General features: G+C 51.4%; 1 protein-coding gene across 6 annotated transcripts in view; it reads right to left on the minus strand.

Annotated features, from left to right (window-relative positions):
* Positions 1 to 8,623: 8,623 nt before the first annotated feature.
* The window catches only part of CHST3 (carbohydrate sulfotransferase 3), a 34,305-nt gene continuing 25,887 nt past the window's right edge, over positions 8,624 to 17,041 (minus strand). For 4 of the 6 annotated variants that reach the window (XM_052640835.1, XM_052640834.1, XM_052640832.1 and 1 more), the window contains 2 exons: positions 11,375 to 11,595; positions 8,624 to 9,935 (listed from right to left, as the gene is read on the minus strand). In XM_052640835.1, the coding sequence (XP_052496795.1) occupies positions 8,636 to 9,935; positions 11,375 to 11,514 (1,440 nt within the window). In that variant the 5' untranslated portion in view covers positions 11,515 to 11,595 and the 3' untranslated portion in view covers positions 8,624 to 8,635. Of the gene's footprint in view, positions 9,936 to 10,630; positions 10,867 to 11,374; positions 11,596 to 16,222; positions 16,329 to 17,041 lie in introns of those variants that run through there. The other 2 variants (XM_052640836.1, XM_052640838.1) reach the window with 2 other exon arrangements.

Here is a 17,041-nt window from a genome sequence, read left to right on the forward strand (position 1 = left end):
AAGGGGCCTGTGAGGCCCCGCAAGTGAGCATCACCTACTATGTGCATCAGAGCAGAAAGACATGGAAAGCTTTCCAGGGAGGGCAGCACTGGTATGGACCAGATGCTGCGTGGCCCCGCCCACCCTCTGCGTGGGAAAAGCACCTGCGTTCCGCCTCACTGTATATTCTGGCCTCCTGCTCTGGTGGGCAGCAGCTGTTTTGGGGTAGGGGTGAGCAGGTGAAATTCAGGTGTGTGTGTGGAGAGATGGTGAAGGGAAGGGGGAAGGTTAAGTTCCACGGTGTTCTGACCAGACAGACCTAGGCAGAGTCCACAGTATCCAGAACTAACCACGTTATGCCCAAGGTCTAAGCATTAAGGGCCCCTCAGTGGGCCTGTTGGGGAAAGCCAACACAGACCTCAGCATTCCACCAGGACTTCAAGTGGGGTTTGAAAACTCAAATGCTCCAGGGCCTGGGTGCTGTTGCTAATGAATGGGTCACACTGTGGCCTTCCTGGCCCGCTGCTTTCTCCCTTTGGATGGCCATGGATTCACAGAGAGGAATCCATGTGTCCAATGTGTCCGTTGGAAGTAAAGCATCAATGCTGATGCCGTGATCAGTGGTGCCTTGTGTTGGAGAGACCAGAGGGAGCCCGGGCCCCGCCCTTCTCCACAGCTGCAGCCAGCTGTTGTGCCAGGGTGAGAGCCCTGGATGACTTACCACCCCAGGGAGCAGGTGCTATCAGGCCCCTCCCCTCTCACATACCTTACTTTGGAAACTTGCACGGTGCTCTGGAAACTTCCAACCACTTGTATCTTCCTTCCTTTCTGGGCCTGACAGCTTTTTTCAGAATTCCAGAATGTTCTGCCAGCAGGGCAAATGCTAAGGGAATTACTACATCCCAAGAATGGCCTTCAGCCAAAGACTGACGGGTCTTTGATGTAGGTATGCTCTCAGTGTCTTCACCTTGCCCCTCAGCTCGGGTCATCCCGAGGTTCAAGCTTCATGCGCCCCCTGGACGCATTCAGCTCCAGCTGTCCCCGGTGGCCACTGGCTCAGCACTGCGCCCTTTGCTGCCTGTCGCCTCCCCTCTTCCCCTGCTGGGCCGTCTGCAGCTCCATCATAAACCATTTGCTCTCAAACCTTTGTCTCAGAGTTAGCTTCTTGTGTGACTCAAAGCAAGAGGCCTGATTGTCAAGATGACAATATGTTTTTTATAAAAAACCCTTAATTTTTAAGTGTTGGTCAGTTGTTACAAACAAAAGCAGCCCACGCATGGACCACGCATCCGCAGGGTAGATTTGGTCCATGGCCAGTGATGTGTGGGGCTAGGTGTGCACTGGGCCTGTCCTGACCCTGGCATCCCTTAAATGCTTGGGCATCATGGCTGTGGCTATGCTCATGGGTGTTCTTTCCAGCAACATGGCTGTCTTCCTTCCCTGCATCTCTGAGAATGTCTCTTCCTTGTTACTCTCCTTTCCTCCCTCCCTCCCTTCCTTCTCTCCCTCATTCTGATTTTCTTGGGCAAGCCTCTCCAGCTGAGTCTTTACTGCTTGCTTGCTCTTCTAATAAACTGCACAGCAGCATTTAGCAAGGGCTTTACTAGCTACTAAGGGATTGCATCTCGGGAACCTGTTTACTGTTAGTAACCTTTGTCCAGATGTTTTAGAAATGGTTCCTTTAAGAACTATCCTAAGCTCGAGTTTCTCAATTCAGTAGTGTCCCGTGATGTTTATGCCTGGCCTGGCTCTCCAGGGTCCCCACTCTCCATAGGGGTCACTACATCTTTTGGGTAATGCCACAGAGGCCCCGCAGGTGTGGGTTGATTTGAAGACACCAAGGGTTTCAAGCCACCAGCAGGTTTTATGACAGCAGCATGGATGTGTTGGAGCTGTGATCTCTGTCCTCCAGTGACCCTAAGGCCAACTCTTGTTCCTGGCCTGCAGCTCAGTGAGGAGGATGGGAAAGCAGGAAGGGGGCCCTGAAACCCTGGGCTTTTTCTCCCTTGAAGTAGGCAGCTACGTCACCTACCACCCTACTGTCTGCTTACCATGGCTTTTAGTCCTAAACACTTACCCTTGCAGGTTTCTGGTAAGTACAAACTGTTCTGTAGAATGCCAAAGTCTTGAAAATCTTATTCAGGAAAAAAAAAAGTTTACGTGATAAAAATTCCACCCATAAAATTGGTTTTGAGGGAATCCTGGTAAACTGGATCAGTCAGAGGAAAGCAGGGCTTCTCGGAGCCTTTAATACACTAATGTGAACTGTACTCCCTTATAAGAGGTTAGGTGACCACAGGTCCTCCAAAGACTTGGGGACACTGCTGTGGACCCCAGGACCTGGCAGGGCTCTGTGCACAAGTGCACAGGCCCAAGGCCTCTCTGCGCGTGATCAGGCTGCCTGCTAGGACCGAGCCAGCTGACTGGCTGTCTCAGCGACCCCATGGAGTGTTCAGCTCCTCCGCAGGGTGGATAACTTGCGGTGTAGTACAGGAACATACAGGAGCCCTCAGAGGTCTGGGAGTGGAAAGAGGCTTGGCCTAGGCTGGTGGCTGAGCGTGGGAGGGTGGGGAGGTCTCCAGGCTTCTCGGCTCTATGATTAGGGCAATTTGTTTCTCCAGGGGGCCATTTGTGGTAGGAAACACAGCCTAGAAATTAAACTAAATATATCCAGCGCCCAGAAGATTGGAAACAGCAGTGGCACCTGGCTGGGGGCCGGATGGCCAAGATTTCACCCAGGTTGGGTGTCATTGTGCTGCCTCCTGTATTTTAAGGGCTGGGAGGGGAGTGGTCTGAGTCTCCAAGGCTTGGCCTGGGTGGAATGACAGATACAGGTTTGAATCTGCGGGGACGAGCTCTCTCGTCCTCATACCATGCTTCACTCTGTCACCCCCTCATTCCAGGGACTACTGTCCCCAGTTTCCAGCTGTTCTCTGCCTCTTCATGGCTGCTGCTGTTCCTGCTTTTCCTGTGTCCCCAAAACCACAGAGCTCCACAGGCTCTGCCTTCTCGGGTTCTAAAATGAACCCTTCTTCCTGGGGCAAAAACCGTTCCCTGCAGGTGGCTGTTAGGAAACAAAAGTGTGGAAATCTAACTTGCACTAAGTTGGTTTGACTGATGCAGCATGTAATTGCCCTGCACTTCTTAGCTGCAAGGGTTCTTAGCAATCTCAGGTGATTCTTGAAATTTATTTGAAGGCCAAATGAATGCACAGCTGCTCTGAGTGGGAAAGCATTGCCTGCCCTTACAGCTGACTTCAGTCCATCCCAAAAGGGGTATATATTTTTGGAACAATGGTTGTTAACTACCAATTACACCTTTCATTGTAAAGGCAACTGGGGTACAGATTAAAGGAACTGAGTTACCCAAAATCATAGGACCAGAAAGTGGCAAAGCTGGGACTTGTCACCAGGTCCCCTGGCCTCTAACTAACGTCCCTGACAATGCCTGGGTATTTCTCTCTCAGACACTGTCCTTGCAGCCAACTCCAAACTGTTATTGCTGGCTCTGCCATTCTGGTAACATAAAGAACATTCAGCTTCACCACAGCCGCTGCATGTATCACTACTTTCCTTGTGCCTTTCACCTCTCAGGAACAGGGAGCAGTTTCTGTGACTTGCTTCATGCTGGAAGCTACCCCTTTCCTATGGCTGCTAATTTTTTTTAATTTCTCCCAACCCTGCTTTATTGAGATATAATTGATGTATGTTTTCCTGTTAATTTTTACAACCTAATTGCTGCTGAGAATAAATACAAAGAGGACAGAGACACACTTCAGATTCTGCTTGTTGCATGTTTTCACTTTTAATTAAATAATTCACATTCTGTTCTGCAAAGCAGATCCTGACTGGCAGTAGCCACCAGCTTTCTGAAGGCAGCCCCTGTATTTTCAGGAGACTGTAGCCACGGCAAGAACATTGATGGCAACGACACTGATGGCAAGGGGGCTGGGAGCAACAGGGCCAAGCAGGCTGAACTACATGCTACACATACAGACGTGTGGACACATATGTACATACCAGGCCACCTATGGCCAGGAAAGGGGTATCCTGTACTACGTGGCCATGAAATATGACATAAGGCCAAGGTCTTGGCAAAAAGTTTGCAGGATCCAGGAGGGAGCAGGTGAATCAGGCAGATTTGGCCTAGAAAGTACAGATGAAATGGAGACTGTAGGGGGTGCCCCGCTCAAGCCCAATGTTAGAAGAAGCAAGATACATAGGTCATTTTATTTGACAAATACAAATAAAATACCTGGTCCACAATATGGGCTAGGCCCTGAAGATGGCACTATGTAATCTTGGAAATGCATAACTAATTTGTCCCCCATGCACAGTATGGAATGACAAAGGTCACAAGACCCTAGGATCTTGAAGTTCTTAAGACATCTGCAGTTGCTAATTCTGCTTCATCCTTTTGAGGTAAAGAGCAGCTTCCACTCTTCCTGAAACCATGGTAGTTGAAAGACCACGTGGCTGCATTCAGGAAACCTTGGGCCTCCTCCCTCCCTTTCTAACTGGACCATGTCCTAGGAATCTTCCCAGGCAAACCCATCAACTTTGGATCTCAGAGGATGTGTCTTCTTTAAATGTGAGCAGACTGACAAGACCTGCTTCTTCTTGGATCTCATCAGTCTGCACAAATTTAAAGGAGCATCCTCTGCAGGCATCTGTTCCCCCCATCACCTCCCTGCCTCAGGGACACAGCCATCCAGTCTTCTGCCCCCATCCTTCATAATCCAGGGCCTCTTAAGGGACAGGCCCCACAGTCAATTAACACAGGCCCAGGGCTAGAAGAGACCTTCAGGGTTAGGACCAGAGCATCGGATGCTTACACCTCCTGTCTGTTGATTGGCTAAGCATACATCTTCTGGGACACGGATTCCCTGGAGCTCATCTGGAGAGCAGAGGTGGAAAGATGTCATTGTAATGGGTTCAGTGGGACTTTTGCTCTTAAGGGTGTGGTCAGCAGCCGTCCCATCAGACCAGATTCTGGCACAGCTCCCAGGCTGAGGGTGCTGCCTGACAAACATTTTGTTTTTCTGTTTTTATTTTCAAGTGAGTGCATCACATAAACAGACAAAGGGCTAGAATTTGCTCGTGTCTCTCCACCTGAGTGATAACTTGGTGATAACCTGCAGGAGCTGTGCTACAGAGCCCTGTGTATCTGCATATCTTCCCTCTCTATGGGACTCAGGAATCCTGCCCCCTCCCAAATCCTGCTCCCATAGACCTTTCCCCATGTCCTCATCCACTCCAAGATTTATAAACAAGGTCCAGAGGAAAAGCCAGGAATGGGCAGCAGGGGTGACGCCCTGAGGGTGCTGGACACTGTCCTGTCTCACCAAGGCCTGGAATGTTCTGAGCTATTTTTATAGGCTGGGCTAAAGAGGTCTTCATGAAGAAGAAAATGAGTAAATGCTCATTGCTGAATGAGCCTTTTGTTCCGGGGGAGCTGGCGGCTGGCAGAGGTGAGGCCTCAACGCTCCCTGTCTCCAGGCAGGTGGGTGTTGCAGAGGGAGGCTCCGGTATGAGGAGGGAACACAGCAGGAACAGAAAAACAAACCAAGGCTGGCTTTGCTGGAAAACGAGGCACTGCCTCTCAGCTGGACCACTCTCCCTAACCCAGTTCCCTGCTGGTAACACCTCATGTGGGTCTCCAACCAGGTCCCAAGGAGTATAAAGTCAGTAATCACCCCACCCTGTCCTCCCTAAAACCCCAAGGGTTCCCAGAGCATTGCTGAGCCCAAGGCAACACTCAGGTGAGTTGTGTCTTATTTCAGACACGTGGGCAAAGGTAATAATGCAGAAAGGGTCTTACTGTCGTATCTTCAAATCAACAAGAGGAAAAAACCCAAGCTAAAAAAATACCCTGCAGCTGTCACGACTCCCATGTGCTCAGCTTTGTCCTCTGGTGTATTCTGAATTGTCTTGGAGTGTCCTTGTATACATGAAGTGAATGGCTTCTATTACTGTTGTCTTTCTTGATTTGGGTACAGCTTTGAGTCCCTGCAAATAATAAAATATTTTTCCATCTCTTCTTTTTCACAAAATAAATAAATTAAGTCAACCTGCAGTATACAAATTGTCAATGTCCTGAGAAGTCCCAAAGGTCCATTCTCCACACAGTCCTCAGGATTCAGGGGTAGAGGCCTTAGCCCCAAAGGCATAGGAAGGAAAGAAGTAAGGAAGAAAGTCTGCTTTCCACATTAGGAGAGCCCTAGGACCCAGGAAGGGTGCTGGACAGAGGTGTCTCCCCACCTCACCCCCAAGTAAGGGATAGTGGAGGGAGCAGGGCAGGGGCTGGGGAAGAATGGCCAGCACTTCTGGGCCTGCCAGAACCATCCTGGCACCACTCTGCCCCAGGATCAAGTTTTCAGAGCTAGAGTACCTTTGAACCCCAAATTAGAGCCAGTTCCCTGTGCAGTTTATGCTTGGACTATAAAACCTAGAGATTTCCTTGACTGGCTGAATCCATGGTGATGGAGACCCAGGGCACTGATTGTAATGGATCCCACAGGATGGTCAGTGTCCTCACCTTTTCAAAGGCTGGCTTTCCACCAGGATGCACCCCTTTCTTCCCTATAGCAACCCCAGCTGGACTCAGATCTTGTATTTCCCTGCTGTCCATAATACTCGAAACAAAACTCAGCCCTCCAGGCTTGATAATGGGATGGATCTGATACAGAGGTTGTCCAGGAAATCAGAAACAGCCCTTAGTGAACTTCTGATTCTTCCTGCAAGTTTTCAGGGGGTACTGAGTTCTGCTCCCTGGTTTGGGGTGAGAGTGGGGAAAGGCTTCCGCTTGGGGGACATCTGGTGCTTGGTCATATTTCCTTCAGGAAATATATTAGGGCTTGGGAGAGATTTTCAAATCTGGCCTCTTCTTGAGGAGGGGGTGAGGACTGCTAATTTATGCGGCCTCGGACACTCAGCAAAGGACACTGGTGATTTCTGAGATCTGTTCCACATGGGTTCAAACAGAAAAGCCCGTGGGGCACTGTGGGCTGCCATGTGGCCATCTAGGCTCTGATCCTTTTGGAGGAAGTTTCCTTCTCCTAATCCTCTCTCTGGGGCAGGATCTAAACTGCTCCCCACTGATCCTCCCTGCCCCGCTCAAGGCCACAGTGCTTCCAAGAAGCACTCCTGCAGAAACAAACCTGAAAATATGGCCACAAGAGACCAAACCATAAAAAACTTAAAACACTCAGACCATCCCATGTTGAGCAACACTCTTCCCAGAGCTCTAAAGGAGGAATTCCAGACACTAACCACACCACCATGACAACCAACCACGTGGCTGACCTCTGTCCACTGTCTTCTCAGGGGAGGGGCTATCCTGATGTGACTTTTCCCCCAAGGGCACTCTATACTTCCATCTGGGCCCTGCCCCACAGAGGCCTGGCTGGAAATGACGACTCCTGAGCTGCCTTTTGTCTCCAGGGACCATAAATGCTCCTGCCATTCAGGCCTGAAGCAGCTTTCAAACACGGACATGCTCTTGGGGAGTCAACTGAGCAGGGACGGGGCCTTCAGGCTGCCATCACATCGGGGTCAGACATGCCAATTTAAAACATGCTGCCTACTAGCAGCAAGGACAGGAGGGAAATGGCCACGAGAATCTAAGGTGGGCAGAGGCCACTCAGTTAGCAGTTCTGTACCCATCACCCAGCCTCAGACTTGCATGGGGAGTAGGGTCATGGTCCATGACCATATATCACTCCCCCATCCTCCTGCATGCTGCAAGCTAATTCATTTGTCCTGTCCGACTCTTTGCAACCCATGGACTTTGGCCCGCCAGGCCCCTTTGTCCATGGGATTTTCCAGGCAAGAATACTGGAGTGGGTTGTCATGCCCTCTGCCAGGGGATCTTCCAGACCCAGGGATCCAACTGAAATCTATTATATCTCCTGCATTGACAGGCGGTTCTTTACCACTAGTGCCACGTGGGAAGTCCCTCCCGCATGCTCTAATAACTCTGAAAAGCTTTTTTTCTGTAGGCATGTGTGCATATATTTCTGTTTTTCTGGTGTGGGGTGTGAATGTAGGTATGTGTCTTTATATGTATATTTTGTCGCTCTATATAGAGCTGATTTCACCTCTCCCCAGTGACCCACTCAAATGCTACCCTGGATTATGAAGAAATTCAGAAACTGAAAGGTTCACACTGAGTGAAGCATGGGGTCTGACTGTGACTAGTTCCTGCCGGAACCCCTTCCGGTTGTTAAATATTTGTAGACCCTTGCCCACTAGGTCTACAGGACATCTGTGTGTGTGTGTGTCTGTGTGTGTGTGTGTGTGTGTGTGTGTGTGTCTGTGTGAGAGAGAGAAAGAGGGAGAGAGAGGGAGAGGAGAGAAAGAATCGTGAACAGGCCCGGGCCTGCCTGGGTCTGCTCAGGAGACCACAGTCCCTTAGGTCTGGGTTTGACAGCCCTCAAAAGGGCCGGCCACCGTCCTGTTCTCAGCGGGAAGCCCCGGGCCCACAGCTGCAAGGGAAGCGAGCTGGCTGGGGGCCTACTTCTACAGCGCAGGCGTGGCTTACGCCTGATGCGTCTTCCAGCCCACGCCCTGCGGCGGTGCCGCAGACTCCCCGCGGGCCTGGGTGAGGCAGGCAGAGCGGGACTTTCAGCAGCAGGGGTGCTGGCACCCCGGGCCCCCTACGTGACCCAGAAGGTGCCGCGCTCCTCCAGCAGGCTGACAGAGCGGTTGGAGAGCGAGGCGGCATCCTGCACTGGCTTGTAGCCGAAGAGGCGCATGGCCGGGCCGCAGGCGGCCTGCACCACCTGCGCCAGCTTGAAGGGCATGCTGAAGCGCCATTTCTCAAATTGTTCCGAGGAGTTCTTCTGCGTGGAGTAGATGCCATCGTGGGCCGCCTGGGTGTTCTTCTGGATCCAGTCCTCCACCTGCGGGGTTAGGGGGATGCCTGCAAAGCGATACATCTCCTGGGCCTTCTGCAGGGGCCGGAGGGCCACGTCCTCGTAGCGCACCAGCATGTAGCGGCCCCGCAGCCAAGCCGGCTGCCTCAGGCCCAACTCGGCGGACAGGCGGATGCTCTCACAGTTGCCCTTCAGCCGCAGCACCTCCTCCTCCCTCAGCTGGTCCTGTCCCTTGGCCACCCACTCCTTCCAGGTCTCGTACTTGTCCGCAAAGGCCACCATGCGGGAGGCCAGCACAGCGCGGGGGTCGCGCACCAGCTGGATGACGCGCAGGTCGAGACGGGGGTCCTCGGCCAGCGGCTGGAGGAACTCCAGTTGCCTGATGCGGACGGCCTTGACGGCCATGTGCTCCTTGCGGCGGCAGGCTTCAGCGGCCAGCGTCATGTTGAGAGGTCCACAGCGGCGGTTCTTGCAGGGATACTTCTCGAAGACCTTCTTGACGAGGGGCGTGCAGACGGGGTCCTCGCAGAGGGAGCGGCTGGAGCCCCGGCGGAACACGAACTGGGTCAGGTGGTCCTCGGGCGCCGGAATGATGAAGTGCTCCAGGATGTACAGGTCGCACAGGAAAAGCTGCTTGAGCACGTCGCGGTAGACCAAGGCCGAGCCCGCAGCGTTGGCGCCACCCTGCTCGAAGGACACCGTGCGCTCGATGTGCCACAGCGGCTCGAAGAGGTAGAAGATATTGCCCTGCTGATTGAAGAACTCACCCACAAACGAGGAACCGGTGCGAGTCGTGGCCATGAGGAGCACGTGGCGCCGGGGCGGGGCCTCGGCGGGTGGGCGGGGTTCCAGCTGCTCCCATTCCTCTTCCGCCTCCAGCATCTGCTCCTCCTCGGCCTCCTCTGCTGGCTCCATGCCCAGCTGCAGACTGAGGTTTCGCAGGCGGCTCTGCAGCTGCAGGAAGGCCGAATCCAGCTCACTCAGGGACAAGAGGGATGCGTTCTCGGCCAAGACCAGGGCTGGGTCGGTGCTATTGGCCTCTACCAGGGACTGAGGGATCTGCTTCAGCTTGTCTGAGACCCTGTGAGAGCAAAGGGATACCGAGATCAGTGATTGACTGGGGACTCTATCCCCTGTGCCACCCATAGGAGTGTCCTAGGATGACCACCGAGAAGCTGACTTTGAGGCAAGGATTTGAGTGTAAGTAGTTTATTTGGGACATGATCACAGGGGGAACGGGTAGGGACTTGAGGAGGAAAATCACTGTGGCCAAATTGCTCTGCCAGGGGAACCCCAGGTGACAGTGTAGGCAGAGCACACCTCAGGATTCCCTCACCCAGGGGATGTGAAACTCCCAGGTGGCCTTGGCTGAGGGCTTCTCCCAGAGGTATTTACTTCCCAGGACTTCTGGCTTGCCAGTGTGCAGGTGGAGAGTTGTAGGGGCTTGCAACAGGACCCAGTAGGCACAGACTGGAATAGTCCATGCTGAGGAACCCAGGTAGGGCACCAGCATAATGCCTACTACCCAGCTGAATTCCTAATCTGCTGATCTTGGTTGATGCTTTTGTGCAAGGGTTGTGCCTGGGAGAGGTCTATAAATCCTTCTGTGTATAGCGGGCTCACTAACAGGGCCACTGCACACAATGGTACACTGCCAACTCTATGCATCCTCCGTGTAGCCTATGAGAGTGCACACCCCTGGAGTTGAGCAGTACACAACCTGGGCAGCTGAACATGGCAGCCCTGCTGACCAGAGTATCTGTACCAGAACCCTACCTCATAGTCATCCATTAAGGCATGAGGATCTTCAGTTGCAGCATGATGGATCTAGTTTCCTGACCAGGAGTGGAACCCCAGAGCCCCTGCCCTGGGAGAACAGAGTCTTAATCACTGGACCAGCCGGGAAATCCCTCATCCATGACTTTGGATTAGTATAAATATGCTGTTAGTGTGAGGTATCATCCTAGGCCAGGAAGTTAACTAATAATAGCAACAGCCAGTAACCACAGGATACCAACTATGTGTTAGACACTGGGCTAAATGCTTTTACATTTTCTTATTTAATCTTTACAACAAAGCAGGCCCCATCGTTAGCCACATTTTAGAAGAGGAACTTAAGGCAGAAAAGTGAAATGACTTATCTAAGCTGTCGCAGCTAGAAACGGCCAGAATCATGGGAATTCCCTGGCAATCCAGCAGTTAGGACTCTGTGCTTCCACTGCAGGGGGCTTGGGTTCCACCCCTGGTCAGGGAACTAAGATCCTGAAAGCTGCATGCTGTGGCCAGAAAAAAAAGGGCGGGGTCAGAATCAGTACTCCAACTCAGGATGCCTGAGTCCAGAGTCCAAGTCTCACTGCTGTGCGGTCATGACATGGATATGACCTGCCTGGGCACAGGAGGGGCTTGGTGGTGACTGGCTGAAGGATTGCCTTTGTTGGTCCACAGAGAGAGCCCTGCAGCCACCTCTGTGCCCTCACCCATCCCACCTGGATAAGGAAGACTTGTGCTTGCATCCCTCACCTTGATATGATTTTATTTTCCTTTTCAATGAAGACAAAAACCACCACCACAAAAGCCAGGAAGAGGGCATATTTGCTCCTCATTCTCAAGCTGTGCAGAAAATGTCGGCAGTCCTGGGGCAAAGAGAGTCCTTTCTCCATGGGGAAGGGTGGGGCCGTGGCACTCAGCTCAGGGGCATCACTCAGGACCTGGCTCGTCCTTCACGTGGGGGACACCTGGTCCTGTGGAGAGATGGGCAGTCAGGACACCCTTGTCTATAGTTGAGAACAAATAGATTTTCCACCAGATTTTTGGCCTCCCCCAGCTCTGTTTAGCAGCCAGAACTCCAGACCCACTCTCCCAATGAACTGTGCCCCAGAAACTTGAAATCTGGTCATTTAAAATGTTAACGAAACTTCTGATTCATCCATGTCACTTCCATCAATTTATGCTTTGACCTCACGAGTCAAAGGCAAAAGTACAAAAAGAATACTCCTTGCAGTATATGTGTTTGCAATAGCAAAAGAGTACAAACATCTAAATAAAAAAAAGATGATGCAAACAATGGATTATTATGCAGCCACAAAGAATGAGAGGGATCTACTAATGCTGATATGAATAATTACTATATATAGTTATATATAATGTGTAGATGTTATAGATAAGCTGCAGACATAGTCTGCATATAGGATAGGGTTTCTTAGCACTATTGACATTTTTCAAAATTTAGCTTTTATTGGAGTACAGTTGACTTACAATGTTAATTTCTGCTGTACAGCAAAGTGAATCAGTTATACATATATCCACTTTTTTTTAAAGATTCTTTTTCCATATAATCTTATTAGTTATCTGTTTTATAGATAGTAGTGTGTATATGTCAATCCCAGTCTCCGAATTTATCCCTCCCCCTCTTTCACCCTTGGTAACGAAAAGTTTGTTTTCTACATCTGTGACTCTGTGTTTTGCAAGTAAGTTCATTTGTACCCTTTTTTTAGATTGCACTATAAGCTGTATTAGATGGTATTTGTCATTCTCTGTCTGACTTCACTCAGTATGATAACGTCCAGGTCTGTCCATGTTGCTGCAGATGGCCTTATTTTGTTCTTTTTTATGTCAGCACTGTTGACATTTTGGATCAGATAATTCTTTGCTGTGGGGGCTGTCCTGTACATTGTAGGATGCTGAGCAGCATCCTTGGCTTCTCCTCATTAGATACCAGTAGAGTCTCCTCTGCTCAGCTGTGACAATCAGAAATGTCTCCAGACATTGACAGATGTCCTCTGGGTGAGGGTGGGTGGGTAAGGAGGGGTGGAGTGGTGCAAAATCATCCCAGGTTGAGAAGCTCTGTTGCAGTATGAAAAAAAAATTAAGGGAGAGAAAAATATAAATGCTAAATACAAGTGGACTGTGACTGCAGGGAGACACCAGGCCAGTAACAAAGGAACGGGTAGGTCAGGAGAGAAGGGTGAGGTGAGTCTTAACATTTACTGTGTAACATTGTGCACCATTAGAAATTTTACCATGTGGATGTATAAATGTTTTAAAATTAACTAAAGGTTTTCCACCATACCATGTGAATTCTAGCAAAATCCGTCATATGGCCTCGGCCTTCAGGTCTTAGCTTCGTGGGGCAGCTTCCTCCTGGATAGGTTAGGGCCGCCATGGCCCCCCCGCATTATGATCTGAGACTTTGTCATAAAGCACTCCCACTTGAAATGACTTGTTCAGTGCTGACCATCTCTTTGTGGAGGGCAGGCAGTTTGTCTGGGCCCCTCATTATCCCTTAGTACTGGGCCATGCACTCATGCATGGCTGCTAAATGACAGAATGGTTAAAGGAATAAATGACTCTTAACTGAAACTGTATCTATTTTTTAAAGCCAGAGCAAATACAGCGTTGCCCAGTGCAGCCTGAATCACCATTGCTTTCATTTATCCTCACCATCAAACACATACCTGTACCCCAAGCCCCCATATTCCAGCACAACCCCCTCTTCCGAAAGTCTCTCCATTTCTGCACAAGGACTCTCATCCATGGGAGACAGTCTGCTACAAGTTTAGAAAAGTGTTAATTGTGAATGCCTTGTGCAGGGCATCCGGGAGCATCCTTCTTCCTGGGAAAGACGGATTTTTTCCAAGCTGATATTGACGCTGAGGAGTGGGAGGGCTGAAAGGAGGGTCCCCAGGCTGCAGCTTCATCATACAATGGAAGTGGTTTTAGGGACAACCAGAAAATCTACCCTCTAGGGAAAGCAGTGAGACTGGGGTTCTGCTTATGAGAAGACAGATGTGTACCCTGGCAGCCAGAGTGGAGGGCCTCACCTGTGCAGGGCAGAGCAGTGGGGGGCAGGGGCAGCGGGCAGCTCACCCTGGCCAAAGGCCGGGGTGCTTTGGAAGTATAGGTGGGTGGACATGAGCCAGGAGGGAGGAGGGCTGCAAGGCCAGTTCAAGGGTAACTGAATATTCTTGCCTCTTCCTAATTCTGGGCCATTTCCCATGCACTTATTAAACAAATATCTCCTGAGCACCGACTATGTGCCAGTCTAGGCACTGTATCCCACAGCAGGGAACAAGCAGACCCCACCCATGCCCTCATGGGACTTATACTCTGGTTGAAAGAGCCAACTACAAGGATATGAGTTGATGAAATTTGTTGAAATTTATAAAGTTACTCCTCTGTGCCTAGTAGCATGCCAAGGACTTGATTTGTATTTCCTCATCCCACAAAAGCCCTGTTAGATAGTGACCCATTTTACAGATGAGGAAACTGAGGTAGAGAGAGAGATTAAATAATTTGCCCAAGTTTCCTCCAGCCACAGCCCGACTGCCCCTCCCAAATCTAAGTCATTCCATCCTTTTGATGTTCCACAGTGACACCCCCTGCTCCACAGCACGAATGATTGGACTTTGCAGTTGATGGTGTGTCTGTCTCTCATCCCTAGACTACAAGTTCTCTGAAGTCCAGACCAGCATCTAGAAGAGCACCTGCCATGTACCCACTGCCCAGCAAGTTACGGGTAAGTCAGCTCACTGAAGCTGCTGACTGGCAGGCAGTCAGCATGTGTTTGCAGAACGCTGGGCGGGGCTGTGTTCCTCACTCACCCAGTTTAGCCTGTGGTGTGTGAGGCCACCTGTCCTGCTAGGAGGGTGAGACCCAGTACTGAGTCTGCAGAGCACAAAGGATTGAAATATTGGCTTTCTTCCCTCTAGGCTCTCAGCAGAAAGGGCCCGGATCTGACGATGTGAGAGAAGCAAAGAAGCTAGGACCAGAAGTCCTGGGTTCTCGTTCTTCCTGCTTGTCTGACATGCTGTGTGACATTGTATAAGTGACTTAACCTCTCTGGGCCTCAGCTTCTTTACTGGTAGCGTGAAAAGGGTGGTTCCTGCTGTATAATGTTGCTCTGAGGAGCAGTATCTGGTGCATGGAGAGGGAGAAAAGGCAGGCATGGGGCACAGGGAGTTGTGTTGGCTGCCCTCCCTCTTCTGGGTCTAACATCTTTGGTATAATTTACAAAGTTGACTGTGTCGATGACAAAGATCCTGAACCTTCTCCTCCCTTCCCTTCCAGGAAGTGTTTCTATTTTAGACTTGCCATCCCAGCCCCCTTAGTCCCTGAATAATACAGAGTTCCTGAGAACCTTGCTGACATTTCCCTAAAAGGAAGACACAAGGGTGAAAACTCCCTCCAAATAAAATCCCAGGCATGCTGTTGGTTCGTCAGCTCTGGTTCAGGCAGGCTGCCCCTAGGGTTAGCGTTGGAAGGCCAGCAGGCAAATGGGAAGTCAGGAGAGGGTGATTTAGAGATCCCCAGACCCAGGAGGTAGCAGAGGGTCACAAATGCCAGGAGGTCATGGGGGATGGCCGAGGTGGGGGTCATGCACGTAGAAGGTGGCCTGCAAGAGGCCCTTTGCAAGAAGTGTGTCTGTGATATCTGTAACACTGGACAAACCCTCCCTAGAGCTGTGGTGCCTGCCTTGCTTAGCTCATGGGGAGAATGAAAAATCTCTTCCTTTTCTTGGCAGATGCCATCTCTGGGGGAGTGCTCGATACCTTTCTTCCCCTCAACACCCAGCAGTAACGCAACAGCCAGAGGAAAAGGTGGTATCCCCCTGCCGGGATGCCAGCAGAAGTCACACTGCCAGGGCAGCAGGGCCAATGGTGAAAGGCCAGGGACACATCTGGCTCAGCCTCCGAATGCAGGGGAGCAGGGCAGCTTTCCTGGGCCCAGTTAAACTCAGGACTCAGCTCAGAGGTCCCCTCCCCTGGAGTCCTTCCCTGCCCACCGACCTAATGTGGACTGTCTCCCTTCTCCCTATCCCTTTTAGCACCTTGCTTGCTCCCTTCTTGGATGGAAATGTACTTGTTTACTGCCTGTTTCAACCACTGGCGTGTGAGCTCCCTCTGTATTCCTGCTCCGTGTGCGCCAGGCACAGTAGGTGCCTCTTACTTGTAGAATGAATAGAGGAATGCTTTTTCCAAAGAATTTAGCCCACTGTGAGATGCTCAATCATTCTAAGTTGATGGAAAATACAAAGAGAGAGAAGAAAAAGCCACTGTTCCCTGTCTGAGCGAAGCCGGTCTGCATGCTGTGCTGCAGGCGTGCACTGAGTATTGCTGATGTTTAGTCGCTCAGACGTGTCCTACTCTTTGTAACGCTATGGACTGTAGACTGCCAGGCTCCACTGTCCATGGGGTTTCCCAGGCAAGGATACTAGAGTGGGCTGTGCACTAAGTGCCCCCCAGGCAGGGACTGAGTGGATACTACATGCGTATACTATGGGAGTGTGCTACAAGCGTGTACTGTGGGCCGATCTTTGTGCCTGGGGCTTCACATATGTTAGTCTCGAATTGTCATGACAATCCGGGATACCTTTTTGAGGATAAAGAACCTCGGCCTGTGGCTTTCAGTTCCAGGTCTCCCCAGCTACGTGGCAGTAGCAGGGAGGGCAGAAGACAGCGGAGGCAGCCCAGGAAACCTCAGCGAGGGAGCCCTGGAAAGAAAGCAGGCGGTGATCTGAGGCCCTACACTCCAGGCACTGGCTCCCCTACCCTGCTCTCCCCTTGGGGCCCTTTGTGCTCAGGCCTCCCTCGTGATCTGGCAAAGGGCCCTCGCGAGAGAACAGTTTTGTACTTGGATGGCTTCCTCCCATGGAGGAGGTGGGGTCCTAGACTCTGCTGTGAATGGTGCTCTGATAAGGGATGGGCCCTGCCAGACATTGCATCAGGCAGCAAAGCTCCACTCCCCTCGCTTGGCTCGCTCCGGGCCAAGAGCACAGTGGGGATCAGGGCCTCCGCTGTGGCAGGCGCCGCTTACAGCCTTTCCGCCAGCAGGAGGAGGAGCTGCCTGGGCCAAGGAAGGCCAGGGGCTGAGATGGAGGAGGCTCCTGGGCAGAGACAGGAGCAGTGAAGCCCATTGTGGGGAAACTCCGAACCTACTCGTGAGCTGCAGCCCTGGGGGCCGGGAGGCGCCCTGACATGCCAGGCCCCCAGACACCTAGGAGGGGAGACCTTGGGAGGGCTTCCATGAGTGGCCTCTAGGTCCCCTTGAGTGGAGGCAGGGGCAGAACCAGGAGGAGCATGCAAGCTCAGAGGCGATCTCTGCTGCGAGGATGCAGGAGTGCATCCAGTGTCCTGTCCAGAAGAGGTTCTGCTTCACGTAGGGGTGTCCAGAGATGGCCTGGGCTGTCCA

The sequence above is a fragment of the Budorcas taxicolor genome, chromosome 5 (genome assembly GCF_023091745.1).
Source record: "Budorcas taxicolor isolate Tak-1 chromosome 5, Takin1.1, whole genome shotgun sequence".
Classification (NCBI taxonomy): Eukaryota; Metazoa; Chordata; class Mammalia; order Artiodactyla; family Bovidae; genus Budorcas; species Budorcas taxicolor.